General features: G+C 36.9%; 1 protein-coding gene, 2 non-coding genes and 1 pseudogene across 3 annotated transcripts; 1 reads left to right on the forward strand and 3 right to left on the reverse strand.

Annotated features, from left to right (window-relative positions):
• Nucleotides 1-47: 47 nt before the first annotated feature.
• LOC125191426 lies at nt 48-183 on the reverse strand. The gene has a single exon (XR_007171110.1). It is a non-coding gene; the product is annotated as a small nucleolar RNA Z247 (small nucleolar RNA).
• A 2579-nt stretch (nt 184-2762) lies between these two features.
• LOC125187518 lies at nt 2763-4606 on the reverse strand (annotated as a pseudogene).
• Nucleotides 4607-15380: 10774 nt separating this feature from the next.
• Nucleotides 15381-17885, forward strand: LOC125189633. The gene has a single exon (XM_048086891.1). The coding sequence runs from the start codon at nt 15381-15383 to the stop codon at nt 17883-17885; it is 2505 nt and encodes an 834-aa protein (XP_047942848.1).
• Nucleotides 15876-15982, reverse strand: LOC125191506. The gene has a single exon (XR_007171179.1). It is a non-coding gene; the product is annotated as a small nucleolar RNA R71 (small nucleolar RNA).
• Nucleotides 17886-19229: the final 1344 nt, after the last annotated feature.

A 19229-nucleotide genomic window follows, 5' to 3' on the forward strand; every position in this document is an offset into this window, starting at 1 on the left:
GGAGCCATCAACATTAATAGGTGGATTGTGAGAGGACTCCAGCCGCGTTTCGAAGCTGAGTAGAAGAGCAGCAACATCAGGAACCGTCCAACGATCAGCACTAGAGGAAATGGTGACCATGACTGGGTCATACTCGGGTCCCAAACCCGAGAGAATGTGGAGGATCTGGTCCTCATCAAGAATGTGGCAGCCGGCAGATCCCAAAAAATCACAGTAGGATTTTATTTTGCCGAGATAGTCGCGCACATAGGAAGAGAGTTCTTTTTGAATGTCTGAAGGAGCAGCTTGTACTGCATGACTTTGGCTTTGCTTTGGCTGGCGTAGCGAGTAGAGAGAGCATTCCAGATATCTTTGCTGGTGGTGAGGCCAACAACAAGAACCATTGAGCTTTCTGATAGAGAAGCTAGAAGCCAGGAGGAGAGGAGTTGATCTTGCCTGTGCCAAGCGAGGAAGGCCGGATTAGGCTGCACGGAGGTAGAAGTAGCATCAGCAGTCACGAACTGAGAAGGAACTGAGACTGACCCATCAAGAAAGGGCTCTAGGCCATAGCCCCGAACAGTGGCCAGCACTTGTTGACGCCACATTAGAAAATTGTCGTCTGAGAGTTTGAGGGAGATAGGGTGAGAATGGGGAAATAGGGGTGTGATTTGAAGCTGATTTTGTGGTTGAGTGAGAGTGGCAAAAGAGAATTCAGAGGCATTTCCATCAGCCATTTTTAGGGAAAGAGACAAGTGGCAGGAGTAGGTCCAAGGATCTACTGCGATGATACCATGAAAACTTGTAGAGAAAGGCTAGGTTGAGAAAGGTGAACTAGTATTTTCCCGTTAGATAACAATGTTACAAAAACTTGTTTAAATACATGGTCACAGAATGACCTAGAATCCTAATAGGCTAAACCCTAATACACTACCAAACAAAATAGAATAACAGAAACATATTTTCTTCTCCTTATCCAAATTGATTAAGTCTTGCTGGCACCAAGGAGCACCTCCTTCCAGCTGGACAGGGGACCACTCGAGGGGAATACATCCTCCGCATTACCTTGGTCACGTGCTACATGGTGCTTGCTATCCAATGCATGGATATCATTTGGGCTGGGAGCATCCTCGACTGAACTCGGATGCAAGCTCAAGGAGACAACGTTTACAAAGAGTGACTCCTAATAGGGGACGGAGGGAGTATTTGGAAATTGGAAAACGTGGCCACTTTTTAATTATTTTTATTTTTTAAGAAAGATTAAAAATGGTGCTCATCCTTGAGTATTAATATTAACTTGACTTTGTTTCCCATATTAATTTTTATTTTGTTTTGAATATTGTTATTTTTTTTATAGGTAAAATTAATTTTAAAGTTATTATATAAATATCTTGATGATATTAAAATTCTGTTATTGGTAATTAATTGTATTAAATTTGTATTAAATTTCACTTATCTAAATAAGTCAAATTGTGTGTTAAGTGGTGAGAGATATAATTTTATAATTGATGTGAGAAGGAACTTTTTCCAAAAGAGGAAATGTGACATCTTTTGTGGGACAAACTAAAAAGGAAAGTGTGACATCTTTTGTGGGACGGAGGGAGTACCATGTTAAACAATTCGTCCGTTTCCTAAATAGATTAACTTTAGAAATAACACAAGCTTTAATACTCCCTTCGTTCCATAGTAATAGAGACATTTCTTTTCGGCACGGAGATTAAGAAAAATTGTGTTAGGTGAGTTAAGTAATGGGAAATAAAGTGGAAAATGAAAAAGGTAGAGAAATGAAAAGAGAAAAAAAGTAAGAGAGAGTAAAGTAGATATGGAAAAATGTGTTGATTTTTACTAAAAAGGGAAATGACTCTATTACTATGGAACGTACCAAAATGACAAAATGATTATATTACTATGGAACAGAGGGAATATAAAATTGGAAAAGTAAGAAAGAAATAAATGATAAAATAAAAGAGAGTAGTAGAAAAAGTAGTAGAATTAGTGGTAGTGGATTACAGTATCTATTTTCGAAAATGAAAAGTATTTATTTTTGGAAAATGGATTAAAAAGGAAAAAAATTATTTTTAGAAACGGAGGGACTATTTTAGTAAGGAGTGAGTATTATTTGTTTTTAAATTTTTTGTTTGAACTGAGGAGTACAATTTGTTGTTTAATTTTGATGACCCACATATACATGGATTTTTAAGTCATACAGTATATCTTTCAATACAAGGATAGATTAGTCATATGGTTCGTACAATTAGGCCGATTTTCTTTTCCGACGCTCACAAAATTTAAATTTGTAAATTTATAAAAAAGGAAAATATATTTAGTCAATTCACTAAATGTCTCTTTTTAGATTCTCACAATTATCTATATGGGCCAGACTAATACTATATTGAATAGCAAGGGTTGTTTTTCTGAGAAACTCGATTCATTGATACAAAATGAAAATTTTCATATGGGCTTGTGTAAAGGAGCGTGGCCCGATACGTGCATGTGTATATTCATGTGTACACCAATTAACTTTTCAGGCCCATCACCCCTAGAATCTTTTCAGCCTTGAATATTGTGTCAAGAATCCAATTTTCCATGACTGTCCATTTGCCCATATGCAGCCCTCAACGGCTTCTCTCAATTGCATATTTGATTTTATTTTAAAACTTTATACTTTTTCATCATTTTATTCTCTTTGCATCTTTATTACTTTATCCTGTATTTTTACTTTATATACTCCACTTCACATATATCTTCTTTTTGTTTTTTTTTTTTGCCAAAAATAGCATCTAATAACATAGAATGAGAGGATATTAAGAAGAATCATTTTCACAATGAAGCTAATAGTTCAAATATCATTGAGATTTTTTTCAAGTTCAACTCTTCTCAACATCAAGCTTGGAACGCGTTAGTTCACGGTTGAACCAAGTGATCCAGTCCGGATTTTAAAATATCGACATTGCGTTATCTAAAAAACATGTGAAGTCGCTACAACAAACAAAGGACACTTTTTATGGATTATGACTCCTCTAGACTCACTCACATCTAAATCCTTAATTTTCACTCCATTAGGCAATCCAAAATCGAATTTGTGTACCAACTTGGCTAATGTGAGCTCATCCACCGCCATCGTGAAGGTAATACCAGGGCAACCCCTCCTGCCAGCCCCAAACGGAGTCAACTCAAAATGCACCTCTAATGTCTACGCTCATTTCAAGGAATCTCTCCGGACGAAATTCCTCAGGATTTTTCCACAATGACGGGTCCCTAGAAATTGCCCAAACATTAATCACCACACGCGTACCAGATGCAACGTCATAGCCCAATACTCTTGTGTCTTGAGTTAATTCAAGAGGGAGCAACAATGGCCCCGGCGAATGAAATCTTCTTTAATACTGCTTTCAGATAAGGCATTTTCTCCAAGTCTTGCTCATCAATTTCATCCTTATTTCTAGCTACTTCTCTCACTTCATTTTGTAATGTTTTCATTGTTTCTAGATTTCGAATCAGCTCTGTCATCGCCCACTCAAGAGCTGTTCCTGCAACAAACATATCCTGCAAGAGAAATATTCAATCAAAATAGAAAGAAATATTCAATTAAAATAGGGCAGGCATAATAAGGAGATACCAAGGTTTAAGAACACTATATAAAACTATTTGTGTGTAAGAAAAATATAAATTGGTTAAAATCCTAATTAAAACACACGAGTATGTCTATAAGAAAACACATGAGTATTTATATTGGAAAACAAAAGCATACATATGGTAAAAGAGAAGTATTCATACCAAAACAATAGCTTTGTAGTGTCATCTTCAATAGGGGTGAGACTTGCATTCTCTCTCTGAAAATCAAGCAATATGTCCACAAAATCCAGCTCACCACCATCTCCCTCCCTCCTCTCCCTAACTCTATGTTCTTGAATCACAACCTCCAAAAGTTTATCCATCTTCTTAGCATCTCTTTCTACTCTCTTCTACAAACCATCAAACCTTCTCATCCATCTCAACCATGGATTGTACTCCCACAAAGGTAAAATTCCCACCAAATCCCAAACTCACCAAAAATCTCCTTGAAATCACTCCCCAAACTGTACCTCTCCAAGCGCCACCCTACAAATCACATCGATCGTCAAAGACTGAATGACGTCGCTCAAGTTCACGGGCTTTGATGATGCACCCAACCTTCTGATCTTGTTGACGATGATTGAACCCTTTTGTTGCTCAGCAGATGAAGCACACAAATGCTGTGGATCTAGCGCCGGTGTTCTCCATACGGTGCGAAAGCCATATCCCGGTTGTTGTAGAACAGCCGGCTCGGGAAGCTGAGTTGGGGCCTGTTTGAGAAGATCAAGTCCTGGTTTTTCATGATCTCACGAGCCGCCTCAGCCGAGGAAGCGATGAGAACAGGAACCTTGCCGAAGTGGAGCAGCATGAGGGGGCCGTAGCGGTGGGAGAGTGACTGAAGGGATCTGTGGGGGGCTGAGCTCAGCTGGTGGAGGTTTCTGATGACAGGGAGCTTTGGGGGAGAAGGTGGCAGCCTTCCCCGGGGCTTCGGGAAGTTGCTGCGGCGCCATTTGCGGAGGAAGAAGAAGAAGATGGATGCGGAGAGTAGCATTGTCAAGAAATGTGAGATAAGCAATCATTTTTGGTTTGGAGAAACTAATGACAGGGTTTCCTAGATGCCTTTAAATAATAATTTGATGAGAAAGTCATCTGAGAGGAATAATTTTTTAGAGATATCTTGTAAGCTTGTTTAACTCCAAATAAAATAAAATAAAAACTTTAAAGATAGAAGGTTTTTTGTTTGAAGGTTTGCTTTCTCAAAACAATGAAAATAAAGTTGAATTCAAATTAACACAAGTGAGACAATTGTTACACATGCCGACAAGACACATTATCCTATGCATTAAAATCTATCTCATAGTTCGCGACAATATAAAATAAATCAACATGCAAGCACTAAATATGCTAAACATCAACTAGTCAAAGAATAGTTAAACACTTAGGTCATGCTTGGTATGATGGAATGGAATGAGGGTGGAATGGAATGGAGGGTGAAATGGAATGAAGATAGGAATGAAATATCAATTTCCTTGGTTTTCCTTTGCATTTTCATCCATTCACTCATTCATTCCATCACACCAAGCAAATGAATAGAATGGAAGTAGGAATCACATTCCATTCCACCATTCCATTCCATCATACCAAGTAGCCCCTTACTCTTTAAACCAATTTCAATAATCCTAAGAACCCTACGGAAGCGCAAGATTCAAAGTACAATGGCAATTAAGATCAAAATCCATTATCAAGTTGTCATCTAAACAATTCCAATTGATAATTCATTACTACCACAATCCATCTCAATTCAAGCTAAAGAGGCACTAAATCAAGACTATAGAATTATCAGTAAAGATGGGTGTAAAGTAATAAATTCATTCAATCAAATTAGTAGTTATAACGAACATGAGAAAGAAACGAGCATAGAATAAATCACGAAATCAAAATGTCATATTGAGTGTTTGGAGTAACACAAGATTCTTAGCCTAACATAATTAAACCAAGAACAATGATAAATAGAGATAGAACCCTAGAAACCATAGAGTAAATTTGGAGTAGATGATTGCTGGAATTTTCTCCTTTCTTTTCTCTCTTTGTCTGCTCACGCTCAATTCCTTCAGAATCGCTCCTCTCCTCAATTGCTCAATGGAAGTATCTCAATTTCTTCTCTCCTGTGTCGTCTCCAGCAAGAGTGGCGTCTGCTCCCCCTTTTTATATTTTGATTTCCTCCTGCCCAAGTAAAAATCACGCCTCCATCCTCTTATGTGGGTCTTAAAGATTTAGGCCCTTCATAATTAAATATTGCTATGTTACTTGGGCCCATAAAAACTAACTTGCTGCGTAAGAATATAAAACAAATTAGAAATTATTATTAAATTAATTTACTCCTATTCCACACGTGCATGCATAAACTAAAATAAGATAGTAAAGTTTCAGTAATTAATTGATAAGCACATAAGATTTAATTAAAAAACGAGAGATCTTAGAGTAAAATAATTACTAAATTGATTTACATCAAATACCCCCAAACTTAAGTTTTTGCTCGTCCTCGAGCAAGATAAACAATTAAGCACAAAGGAAACAATTAATCACAAAGGTTTTCATTTCAAAACAAGACTCATAATCTCCAAATTCATATAATAAAAACTCTCACAAGTCAAGAGATTATCAAAGCTAACTCCACATTCTCCTTTGAACCTGACTTAGAATGAAAGTATGAACACAAACCAGCTCCCTAAGATCTAGTTATCCAACAAGCAATCCAAGTCCAAGCAATGACTCTAGTGTCCCAAACCATCGTTGCTAAATCGTCAAAAGAAGTTCATTCGGCTATTCTCTGTTTTAAATCTATCAAGTCTTTCCACAAAACTCAAAGCAGAACTCATCAACAAAATGTTAATACCTTTGCACAAATCAAAAGGTCTTTATTTGTGGTTGTAATGGGACTTTTAGTTAAGGTGGGACATCAAATTTGGTTAGTAGCTCATTCCACCAAAAATAAAGAATACTAACACATCCCATAAGACAACATCTCTCAAAGTTTCATAATAATTAAGCATGAAATTTGCACAGCTTACCACCCCCAAACTTAAGATTTTTCAACATAACAAATCAAGCTACTTTTTTTTTCTTTCTTTCGAGCATTAATTTTTGAACTTCTCTAATTTTTTTTTTTCTACCTTGGCTTTTTCTACCTTGGCTTTTTTTTTTTTCTACCTTGGCTTTTTCTACCTTGGCTTTTTCTTTTTATAACATAGCAACTTTGCACTTTATTTCTCAAGCATAAATTGGATATTACATAACAAGCATCTAAACTTATGAACTTTTTCTTGCCAACAACAACAACTACCCAAAGATGTGCTAGCACCTCAATTTTAGTGACAAGGACTGAAAAGAAGGGCTAACAAAAGGATATATCATGTAGGCTAGTACAGTGACTTCAACATTTTATCAAAGAAATCAGTCTATAAAGCTCAAACTGGCTCGCTAGGGGTTCATGTAGGGTCAGGCATGTGATATTTTAGCTATGAGGCTTTGAGAGAGAAGGAATAAACTTGCGTGAAAAGTAAAGAGCAAAAATTAGGAAATTTCTGTATATTGATTCTTGCCGTTTCAATGGACATAATTCCTATTTATACTAAGGACCCTAGGTTTGGTTCGACTCGATCATTCCGGGAAAGAACCAACAAGAAAATCCGAAACGGAGCTTATAAATTGCTCGACACAAAAGTTCCAAAAATAAGTATTTCAAAATAGTAAAAGCAATAAAACTAGTAATTAATATTTCTAGTGAGAAACGTAATCTTTGAACCATGCGGGCCTCCTGATGTGAATCCGGGTATTCACAATCATAGGATGCAACGACATCGAGGGCCATGGGTTGATTGGGATCCGAAAACAAGGTGGAGATATGGCAAGGAGCCAAGCCGAATTCGGAGGTCTGACTCAAATCAGAATTTTCCTATTAAGACAGTGTTCAAATGCTCTCCTAAAACCACCATCGTCTTCATCATCAAAAGATCTTCACGTGAGTATCTTGTATACCTCAATCGGAGCCCGAATAAGGAAGTTGTGATCATTTTAAGAAAGTCGCGCAATGCAGAAAGAAACACGCGGGCGGGTGTTTTGCCAACCTGAAAACACCCGGTCGGGTGTTTTTGCCGAGAAATCAATTTTTGTCCAGAAACTTCACCCGAGTGGGTGAAATGAGCCGTGGGAATCACCCGGTCGGGTGTTTTGTTCGGAATGGGACTTTTTGACCAAGACTTGTTTTGTTTTGCTTCTTTTTAACTCCTGGTATAATACTCTTGCTAGGGTTCATTTCAAGCAGCTTTTGAATATTTATAAGAGACCAATTCTCCATATTTGAGAGCTCACATTCTTCATCTTTTGAAGACTTATTAAATTCCTTCGGGTTGCATTCGATCTTTTGCCGGGCTAAGGTTGATTGTAAAGGTATGCTTGCTAGTTCTTGTGTTGCTAGTTTGTGGAGCCATAATGTGTTTGTATGTGAAAGTGCCTTTGAGATTTCTTTCTTTTTCTCCACCTAAATCATAACACTAATCCATCCTCTATCCTTTTATCCATTTTTCTTGTTCCATTTCTTGGTTTATCTTGTTTATTTGTTGGGTTTATTTACAAGAATAAGTCCGGGACAAATTCATGAGTCTTCAATCTAGAAGATTCACATTATTTGGTATCAAGAGCCATTGGTTCTTGTTCTTGTAAAAAAAAAAAAAAAAAAAAAAAAAGATATATTCCTCAAAGGGTGAAAATTGTTAAAAATTTGTCAAAAAAAAAGGAGAGAGATCTCAAGCTCTATCCATGGGCTATAGCTATAAACTGATATATGTGTTCTTGGGTATGTCAATTTGATTGTCGGAAAGTTGTAGGCCGAAATTTCATCGATTGTTTGGTCTATTGTTGTTGGTTGAAAATCGTGCATACAAAGTGTTTGTTGAATCGTCCCATTGGCCTAGTACCTCGCTTTCACTATATCTGTGGCTTCTAGAACTAGTAATTACTTGTCTAGTTGCATAGCTTGTTTATGATTTGTGCTACCCTTGTGAATTAACATCTTTGAGAGCAAGTGAGGGAGAGTAGGCTAGTATAGTGACTTCAACATTTTATTAAAGAAATCAGTCTATAAAGCTCAAACTGGCTCGCTAGGGGTTCATGTAGGGTTAGGCATGTGATATTTTAGCTATGAGGCTTTGAGAGAGAAGGAATAAACTTGCGTGAAAAGTAAAGAGCAATAATTAGGAAATTTATGTATATTGATTCTTGTCGTTTCAATGGACAGAATTCCTATTTATACTAAGGACCCTAGGTTTGGTTCGACTCGATCATTCCGGAAAAGAACCAACAAGAAAATCCGAAACGGAGCTTATAAATTGCTCGACACAAAAGTTCCAAAAATAAGTATTTCAAAATAGTAAAAGCAATAAAACTAGTAAATAATATTTCTAATGAGAAACGTAATCTTTGAACCATGCAGGCCTCCTTGATTTCCTTGACAGGCGGCCTGGGTCCGTACTCTCTTCACCGCTGCTCTCTTCTCTTGGCTCCTCTGCCTCCGGCGACTCCAACATGTCTTCTACGCTAGCCTCAGACGTCTCCTCCACGGCTGATGTGAACTCCGGTGCTTGGTGAGGTATAATCGCATCACCTCCTCTCGTATCTGAAAACTACCATTTCGTAATCTTGTTGTATTCATCCTTGAATTCCAAACGGGATTGTTGAACTGTGGCAACTGACTGTGTGGAACAGGCTAATAATCAAACCTGAGGAAGTTGAAATTTAAGGTCCGTTGTAGGTGAGTTTTCAGATTTGTCTAGAAGCTCTCTTTTTCTGCCTCATGACTTCTTGATATAGTAGAGTACTAATTTTACATACTTTTGGTTTTACTCCTTATTAGAAATGGGCCACTCACCCCTTAAAAGGCCTCATAAGGGGGAGGGTTTATCCACACTTATATAGATTAGATTGGATCATCACCAAGTCGATGTGGGACAGAATTGAGAGAATTTGAGAGAATTTAACACGCCCCCTCACGTGTGGGCCGGAAAGGACATCGGTCTTCCATCACGTGGGTAGGCAATGCTAGAGATAAGAGAGAACCATCATCGATGTGGGCCGGAAAGGACATCGGTCTTCCACTCGTGAGGTAGATAAGAGATAAAGAGAAAACCATCATCGACTTGGGCCCGCTCTGATACCATATTAGAAATGGGCCACTCACCCCTTAAAAGGCCTCATAAGTTAAATTCTCTCAAATTCTCTCAATTCTGTCCCACATCGACTTGGTGATGATCCAATCTAATCTATATAAGTGTGGATAACCCTCCCCCTTATGAGGCCTTTTAAGGGGTGAGTGGCCCATTTCTAATATGGTATCAAAGCAGGGCCCAAGTCGATGATGGTTTATCTCTTTATCTCTTCTCTTGCCTACCCACGTGATGGAAGTCCGATGTGTCATTCCGGCCCACACGTGAGGGGGCGTGTTAAAATTCTAATATCTTGTCCCACATCGGCTTGGTGATGATCCTAGCTTCTCTATATAAGTGTGGATAACCCTCCCCCTTATGAGGCCTTTTAAGGGGTGAGTGGCCCATTTCTAATACTCCTAGCTCCATGATGCCTTTTTTTTCAATCTACCAGGATTCGCTAACTACGTAATGCTGATAAAAACCACTTATAGTTACGGCATGTATATTTAGCAAAAATGGTCGAACATTACATAGTTATGGCATGTATAATTTGCTAACTCATTTTTTCCACAGTTTGCTGGATTTATTGGGGGTAAAAATATTAGGGGTAATTTAGTCAATTCTTAACTAGCTGTAAGAGATAAAAATGAAGAAAAAAGATACAAATTTAAAAAATCATTATTTATCCTGAAAAATTCGCATATCCCCATTATTTATGTGAGTGAGGGGTAGAGTAGGGGATAATGCAGGAAAAGCATGAGGTGATCTAAACTGATTTTTTCATCCACTTTTCTTCACAAAGTCAAACAATTTTTTAAAATCGCATCGATGAATAATTTTTAATTAATATATTGAATAATTAAAATAATAATTTGGTTTGGAGAAAAAAAGGTTTCCCTAAATTCCTTTAAATAAATAATTTGATGAGAGAGTCAACTGAGATGATAATTTCGTTGGAGAATACACTGAAAAATATTTGAGTGAACTACAAAAATAGTCCCTAGACTATGCGTTTATCTCGCCAATGAACCCCGGACTTTAAAAATATCCCCAGACAACCTTGGACTAAGCGTTTATCTCGAAAATGGTCCTTTTTCACTGTTTCGTGACGAAAATACCCTTTTAGGGGGTTTGGACAATTTGGTCTTTTTACATTTTAAATTTGATATTATTTCAGTGATGTACTAAATCTGATATTATTTCAAAATTATCATTCTTCTTCCCTTTTGCCATCCTTCACTTTGTTTCTTTATTTCAATATTAGATTTGATTTTATAAAATTAAATTTTAAATTTTGATTTTTAAATATCAATAAATTTTTTTAATTATTAAAATTACTATTAAATAATAAATTAATAGTTTTAATCAATATAGTGTCTAATATTTAATCAATAAGGTACGACGGACGCCTTAGTTTTAATAAATATTTAATAGTTTTAATCATAAATAGATCATATTAACACAATTAAATTAATATGCATCTAATGTATAGGAGAATTTGACTAAAAATATTATGAAGTTGACTAAAAATTTGATATAAGAGAAATTTTGTTGAAATTTTCTAGTTAAATTTTATTGTTTTCAAATTAATAAACGAAAACTATATTAGTCTTAGATGCATATTTATTTCGGAATAAATCGTGTTATATGATCTATTTATGATTAAAACTATTAAATATTGATTAAAACTAACGTGTGTTTGTACCTTATTGATTAAATATTAGACACTATCAAATATTGATTAAAACTATTAATTTGTTATTTAATAGTAATTTTAATAATTTAAAAAATTATTGATATTTAAAAATAGAAATTTAAAATTTAATTTTATAAAATTAAATCTAATATTGAAATAAAGAAACAAAGTGAAGGATGTCAAAAGGGAAGAAGAATGATAATTTTGAAATAATATCAGATTTAGTACATCATTGAAATAATATCAGATTTAAAATGTAAAAAGACCAAATTGTCCAAACCCCCCAAAAGGGTATTTTCATCACGAAACAGTGAAAAAAGACTATTTTCGAGATAAACGCTTAGTCCAGAGTTGTCTGGGGATATTTTTAAAGTCCAGGGTTCATTGGCGAGATAAACGCATAGTCCAGAAACTATTTTTGTAGTTCACTCAAAATATTTAAATAAATAGGATTGACCTTGTAATTAATATATGGATGAGTTTAAAATAATGATTTGATGGACAAGTCAATTGTGAATACTCCGTATCTTGCTATTTTTAAAAACTAGTATCATACCTGTGCGATGCACAGATTAAATATTTTAAAATAATAATTTTAAATTATAGGTTATTTACAAAAAATTTAAAACATTATAAAAAATATATATAATAACTATGAATTATACGGCTAAAACATATATATTAAACATGAAATAATTAAGAATGAACCATAAAAATTTGGAAAGCTTTGATTCATAATACATGAATGGAAATTATTTGAAATAACATCATTTCATTAAGTTCTTCGAAGAAAAAAAAAATCCATGTATCATGGAGTACTAAATAAAAATACTATTCCTATATTAGAATTAATTGAAAGTATAACATCTCACGAACTACTTTCTATTCAAAAATTTCATAATTGTGAATAAATAAATTATAAATCAATATTATTAGACTAATTCAAATTAACTTATTACTATTTTGTTATTAATTGACACACTTAATAACAACAAATTTTAAAAATTGACATGGAATAAATATAAAACAATAGCTAAATGATTCAGGCAATATTAAAGTAAAACTTAAAAAAGAATTAAAAAAGAATTAAGTTATAATATATTATTTAATTTATAAGAGCATTAATACTTCCATAACTCAACTTATATAGATATGTGGAAAAAAATACTGATATGTAGTATAGTACTCCCTCCGTCCCACAAAAGATGGCACACTTTTCTTTTTAGTTTGTCCCACAAAAGATGTCACATTTCCCTTTTTGGAAAAAGTTCTCTCTCACATGAATATAAAAATTATATTTTCTCTCTCCATTTAACACACAAAACAAAACCTCCTAAAATCCCGTGCCATTTTCAAAGTATGCCAACTTTTCTGGGACGAGGGAGTACAATTTTCTACCATGGGACAGAGGATATAGTAATAACGTCTTATATAAGTGGTCCAAAAAGATGGTAATATATATTAGTGAAGGCTATCGCTTAGCCAAATATATAACGGACCAATAATATAGGCAAGCTTAAACGTAATAGCCTAGTAGCTCATCTTTATAACAAAAGGAATAAACCATCAGACTAATATAATTATTGAAGAAGATTAGACCAAAAATATAAAGACTAATAATATGGGGAAGTCTAAACTTGATGAATAGCCTAATATCCAATCCACAATTAGTTGGACTATTAATAATATTATTATTGAAAAAGACTAAATATGAATATGCAAATTGGACAGGAGTATGCCAGCTATGATGCTACACATAAATTTCACCATATCATCGGCCTTCGTCCACGCTGTGTCCCTCTACCTCATTCTCTCATATAATTTGTCGTCGTGAAGAGTAAAAAAAAAAATAAATAAACAAAACAAAACATACAACCACAATGAAAATACAACAAATGATAAACATAAAATGGTACGAAAAAACGTCACTTCCTTAAGTATTGCACCAAACCTTTCGTGTAAACTTCACGGAAAAGTTGCTTGAAAACTAACGCCCTAAGCAAAAAAAATATAATTAATGATTTTATATAATTTGCATACAAACATAAAATAACGCATTAAACAACATACCGCACGGTAATGAAAAACACACTATAACCCGATGGCATTGGTTATGGCTCCATGAGCAGTAGCTTCATAAACGTGGATGCAACGAACTTCGATAACAAAATAAATTGTGGAAGGCTCCAGATCATTGAGAAAGGTGAAGAATGATTCCATGATGTCGACCTTTCTTCATAAGATATGAACAAAAATAGCAAACTTAAGTGTGAAGTATTTCAGAATATCAAATATTCAAATTAGTCCATAACTGATAAGTATTTCAGAATGAGGACAAAACTTATAAATATTTCAAAAGAAGGCCAAAACTCGCCTTTTATATATGTATAGATAGGATTATTCTTGTAACTAATACTCTTACAGTCCGTATCACTCCTTCTGTCTGACAAACTCATAGTTTAGGATGGTCTTAGAGGTGTTTAACCCATGTTTTTGTTGAATTAAGGTGTTTATTATAGGTTTTCACTCATATAGTAATCAATTAGATGAAGTAATGAGTTTGTCGAAGTTTTGAAGTAAAAACAGGTCAAAACGGAGCAAAATGGAGCAAATGGCTGATTCCAGAGAAGAAACAAGGTCGGGTGTTTCGTGCAACTAGCGGGTTCCAGAGAGAAAACCCGGTCGGGTGTTTTGCCACCTGCAAATCACCCGGTCGGGTGTTTTTGACAGCTTCAAATATAAAAGGGGGTTCTCACTCATTTTCGAACCCCAACTTTCCCTACGGCAAAATGAGAGAAAAATCGAGAGATACAAGAGGATTGAAGGCAAGGAGGCTTCCATCTTCAAGTGATTGAAGAAGAAAGATTCTCCCCAACATCAAGTCCACCTTAGGGAGTTCTATTACCTTTTCTTACTATGTTTTCCTTGGATGTTTTTGTATTTTCCTTTGTCTTAGCTTCCACTATGAGTGGCTAAGTCTTTATTAGGGATATTGGTGAAGTTTGTATGGGATCCATGGGTTAAACCTTGTTTTATGCTTATCTATATCTTTTGTGGTGGTTTTGTTGGTTATTGTGTTTGTTTCATTGTCTAATTGATTAGCTACCAATTGGATATGTTTTGTTCTAATTATTGCCATTGAGAGATGCTTGATTAGATTGTTAAATAACCAACAACTCCATGCGTTGTATGTGCTCGAGAGAGGCATAGCTAGAGAGAGGGCTTGGGTCCGTAGGTTTTAGGAGTCGGTTTCGAAGTGTAGGGAGGAGACTCCGACATTAGAGGCCGATCAACGCGTTAGGTGCACCCGAGAGGGGGTCTAACCAATTAACCCGACCTTCCTAGCCACACATAAGACCATTTAGATGAGCATGATCCCTAGGTGAACACCCGTGATCCATACCAACGGATCCATATCCCTACCTTCCCAATTTGAGTGAAAACTACCCTTTATTTGCTTTATTTTCCTAATTTGCTATTTGTTTACTTGTTCTTTGATCTTAGTTAAGAAAACCCAAAAAAACCCCTTCTATTAGTCTAGATAGTGTTCAAAGTTGCATCGTAGTACTCAAGCCGGCATTTAGTCTTCGAGGATCGATAATTTCAACTTGCCACGTGCTACATACCCCATACACTTGTGGGTGACATATTTATTGCAAATTTAGCATGAGTCAAGTTTTTGGCGCCGTTGCCGGGGACTAATTTGCTTTTGTGTTTGATATTGTGATAAGATAGAGAATACTAGTTTAGACATTTACTTGCTTTATTTAGTTTAGTTTTCTAGTTTAGCTCTAATTTCCCTTTGTTTCCTCTCTTGTGTTGTGTAGGTTTTTATGCTCACGCGCTCAAGGCATCTACCCCTTGAGCCGATTAATTTAGAGATAGAAGCCGCCAATAGAAGAAGAGGAGGACGAAGGAGGAGAGCACGAGCTCAACATCTAGTTGAGCCAATGGAAAATCCAAATGGGAACAACGAGGAAGTACCACCTCCACCTCCACCTCCCCTTAATCAAGACCAAATCATCCTCCAACTACAACAACAAATGGAGGAGATGAGAAGGGAAAGAGAGGAGGAAAGGAGAAGAGATGCACCGGTTAGAAATGCATTTGGGAACGTTAATATCCCAATGCCACCCATTGATCCAAGAGTGAATGCCAACAATTTTGAGTTGAAGACGGCATTGATCCAATTTGTGGAGCAACGTGTTTTCTCGGGAAGGCCCACGGAGGATCCTAATATGCACTTAGCCAAATTCTTGGAGATTGCCAACACAACCAAGCTTAATGGGGTTCCCGAAGATACAATCAAGCTTAGGCTATTCCCTTTCTCATTGACGGGATATGCTAGAGATTGGTTTGATAACCTTGAGCCGGGCTCGGTTATAAGTTGGGACGACTTAGCCAAAAAGTTCTTGGAGAGGTTCTTCCCTCTTAGCTCTACTCTCAACCTACAAGCGGAGATCTCCCATTTTAAAATGAAGAGCCAAGAGTCTATGTTTGAAGCATGGGAGAGGTTTAACGCTTTGTTGAAGAAGTGTCCTAACCATGGGCTATCTCCGGGCCATCAAGTGAGCCTTTTCTATAATGGATGCTCGGAATTTATCAAAAGTCAACTAGACTTTGGTTCGGGGGGATCATTCTTAGACAAGGGGGTCGATGAGTGCAAGAAGATGCTTCAAAGGCTTGCATACACTAGCAAGAGTTGGAGCTCGGGTCGAGATGGCTCTATGCCGGTAGCTTCGGTTGTTGATTCGGATGCATTCAATCTCCTCAACCAACAAATGATGATTCTGAATCAAAAGGTGGATAGCCTAAGTTTGGGGGTGGCACCCATTGGAGAGCCTCAACCGCCCGTTGAAGATGTCAATTATATACATCAAGGAGGAAATCAAGGGGGTAATCCAAGGAATTTCAACAATTATCGCCCTAACAATGGGGGTGGTAATTATCTAGGCTACCGCCCACCCTTTAATGCGCATCCAAACCTTTCATATGAGAATCCGAGTAATGCTATCCAACCATCTCCATCTCCCGGATTTGGAGCATCAAGTGGGGCCAACAATGCGCCTAGCACTTCAAAGTCTTCAAGTGATGTTACCAATGAGCTTCTAAAAGCTATAATGGAGAAGACCGATGGGATTATGGAACACTCTACCAAGAGGATTGATAAAGTTGAGACGGCGGTAGTGGAGGTCACCACAAGATTGGGGGCTTTAGAGCATCAAGTGAGTCAAATTGCTCAAGCCGTTGGACAAATTCATCAACCGGGGCAATTTCCAAGCACTACAATTCCAAATCCGAAAGATTGCAAGGCAATCTACTTGAGGAGTGGGACAAGTTATGAGAGTCCTCCTATGCCCGAAGTGGAAGCTAAGGAAGTACCCGAAGAAGAGAAAGAAGAAGAGGAAATAGAGGTGGAGTCACCTAATATGCCATCCGAGGGTCAACCCGAGACAATTATTCCTCCCAAGCCCATGGAAGTCAAAATTCCTTTTCCTCAAGTGGTGCACAAGAAGAAATTAGATGAGAAGTTTGCAAAGTTCCTTGAGATCTTCAAGAGGGTGCACCTCAATATACCTCTCATTGAGGCACTCCAACAAATGCCCGGCTATCTCAAATTCTTGAAGGAGATTATGTCAAAGAAGAAGAAGTTGGTTGACTATGAAACCGTGAGCTTGACCGAGAATTGTAGTGCAATCATCCAACAAAAGATGCCGGCAAAGATGAAGGATCCGGGAAGCTTCAACATCTCTTGTGTGATCGGGAATGATAGGCAAACTAAGGCCTTGTGTGATTTGGGGGCAAGCATAAATCTTATGCCCTTAAGCTTCTTCCGGAAGTTAAAGTTTGGTGTTTTGAAGCCGACCACCATCACCCTTCAAATGGCGGATAAGTCCGTCAAGTTCCCCAATGGAATTCTTGAAAATGTCTTAGTAAGGGTGAATGATTTTATCTTCCCCGTGGACTTTGTAGTCTTGGACATGAAGGAGGATCCTAATGTTCCTCTCATTCTTGGAAGGCCATTCCTTGCAACCGGGAAAGCTTTAATTGATGTCACCAAGGGAGAACTCACCCTTAGGCATGGAAACAAGACGGCTATCCTCTCTATGTTAGACAAGATGAAACGCCATGAAATGGAAGAATCCAAGAGAGTAGAAGAGGTGCCTTTGGAAATTGAAGAGTGCAAGGTGATACAAGTGTCTAAGGATGTTGAAGTTGAGAAGCCCTTGGAGGAGATCTTGGTCCCTAATTGGTTCTTTGAGCTTGAGAATGAAACAAGTTTGGGGGAGCAAAAGAAGGAGGTGCCAAAATGGGCAAATGGTGAATCTCATGGAGTTGACCTTGGAGAAAATGACAAGCCTATTTGGTGGAAAAAGCGGCTAAACAAGCTCTATTTGGCCGCAAAAGCTAGGACGGGCCCCAATGAGGTGATCCAAGTGAGCTTGGACCATTAAGTGAAAGCTTGAAGACCGTCGGGCAAACGACGTTAAACAATTGCGCTATGGGGGAGGCAACCCCTAGTAGGTACAATTTTATTTTGTGTCAATGTGTTTTTCTCTCATTTTTAGGTTTTTTCTTTGTTTTAGTGTGTTGGAACAGGAAAATGGGAACAAAAGAGTGAAAAATGGAAGGAAAGAAAAAAAAAAGGTTGGAGTCCAGTGGAAAAACCCGACCGGGTGTTTTTCATTTTCTGAAAAACCCGGTCGGGTGTTTTGTCGAATATATAACTGGCAGTCGCAGAAACACTCGGCTCTCACCCGACAGAAACACCCGGCACTCCTCCTTCGCGAAACCCTAACCCCCAAATCCGAATTCCGGTGATTTCCTCTTAATTTCTCCCTTCCAATCTCACTTCTACACTTTAATATCTCTTCTACTCTCTCTTTTACACATTTTAAACCGATTAATCGGTGGAAATTTTGGTGAGAACAAGGTGAAGAAGCTAATTTTCAAATTTCATTTCAATTAAACCCCAAAGGTATGAACTTCTCCCTCTTTTCTTCTTTACCCATGGATTATTGTTGAGTATTGAGTGATTTATGGAAGATTATGATGAATTTGGTGCATAATTGTGGGTTTTTGAGGATTAAGAGTGGATTTGTTGTAGAATTGCTAGAATGGGTGAGAATTTAGAACTTGTTTGCATAATGTGAAGTTGAATGTGTTGATATGTTGCCTTGTTGGACATTGTTGCTCATTTGTTTAATGTTGATGAAGAGTTGGATTGTTGAATGATAATACTATCAAAGGATGGTGTAGTTGTGAGTAATTTTGGTTTGAATTGTTAACAATTGTGATTGATTGGTCTTGGGGGAGAATTTGGCTACAAGCATGAGGATATGAAGTGAAATCTTTGAGCTTTACATGTTAAAACAAGGATAGGATGAGTTTGTGAATCTCTTGAACTTCAATTGAGACTTTGTGCTTAGTTTTTTTTTTATGATATATGATTTGATTGTTGATATATAAGCACTTAATGGGGGTGATACCTACACTTGTGTTTAAAGTTATTAGTTTGATGATAGAGATTAGTGAAAAGTACTCCATGGTTTTAATTTGTTGTATGCTAAACTTTGAGCTAAGTTTGGGGGAGTACTTTTACTTTGTGTGGTTAATAGTTTCTCTAGGTTTTGGTTACATTGCCATCTAATGCTCTCTATTTGTAGGTACAAAAATGCGGGGTCAACCTTCGAAATGATGAAGAGATTTACAAATGGAATGCCTTGGCCAAGTTAGATTACAAGGTTGCACAACAACCATGTCGGGACTTGCTTCAACGGCTAGGTCCCCTTCAATGC

This window comes from Salvia hispanica, chromosome 5, assembly GCF_023119035.1.
Source record: "Salvia hispanica cultivar TCC Black 2014 chromosome 5, UniMelb_Shisp_WGS_1.0, whole genome shotgun sequence".
Lineage (NCBI taxonomy): Eukaryota > Viridiplantae > Streptophyta > Magnoliopsida > Lamiales > Lamiaceae > Salvia > Salvia hispanica.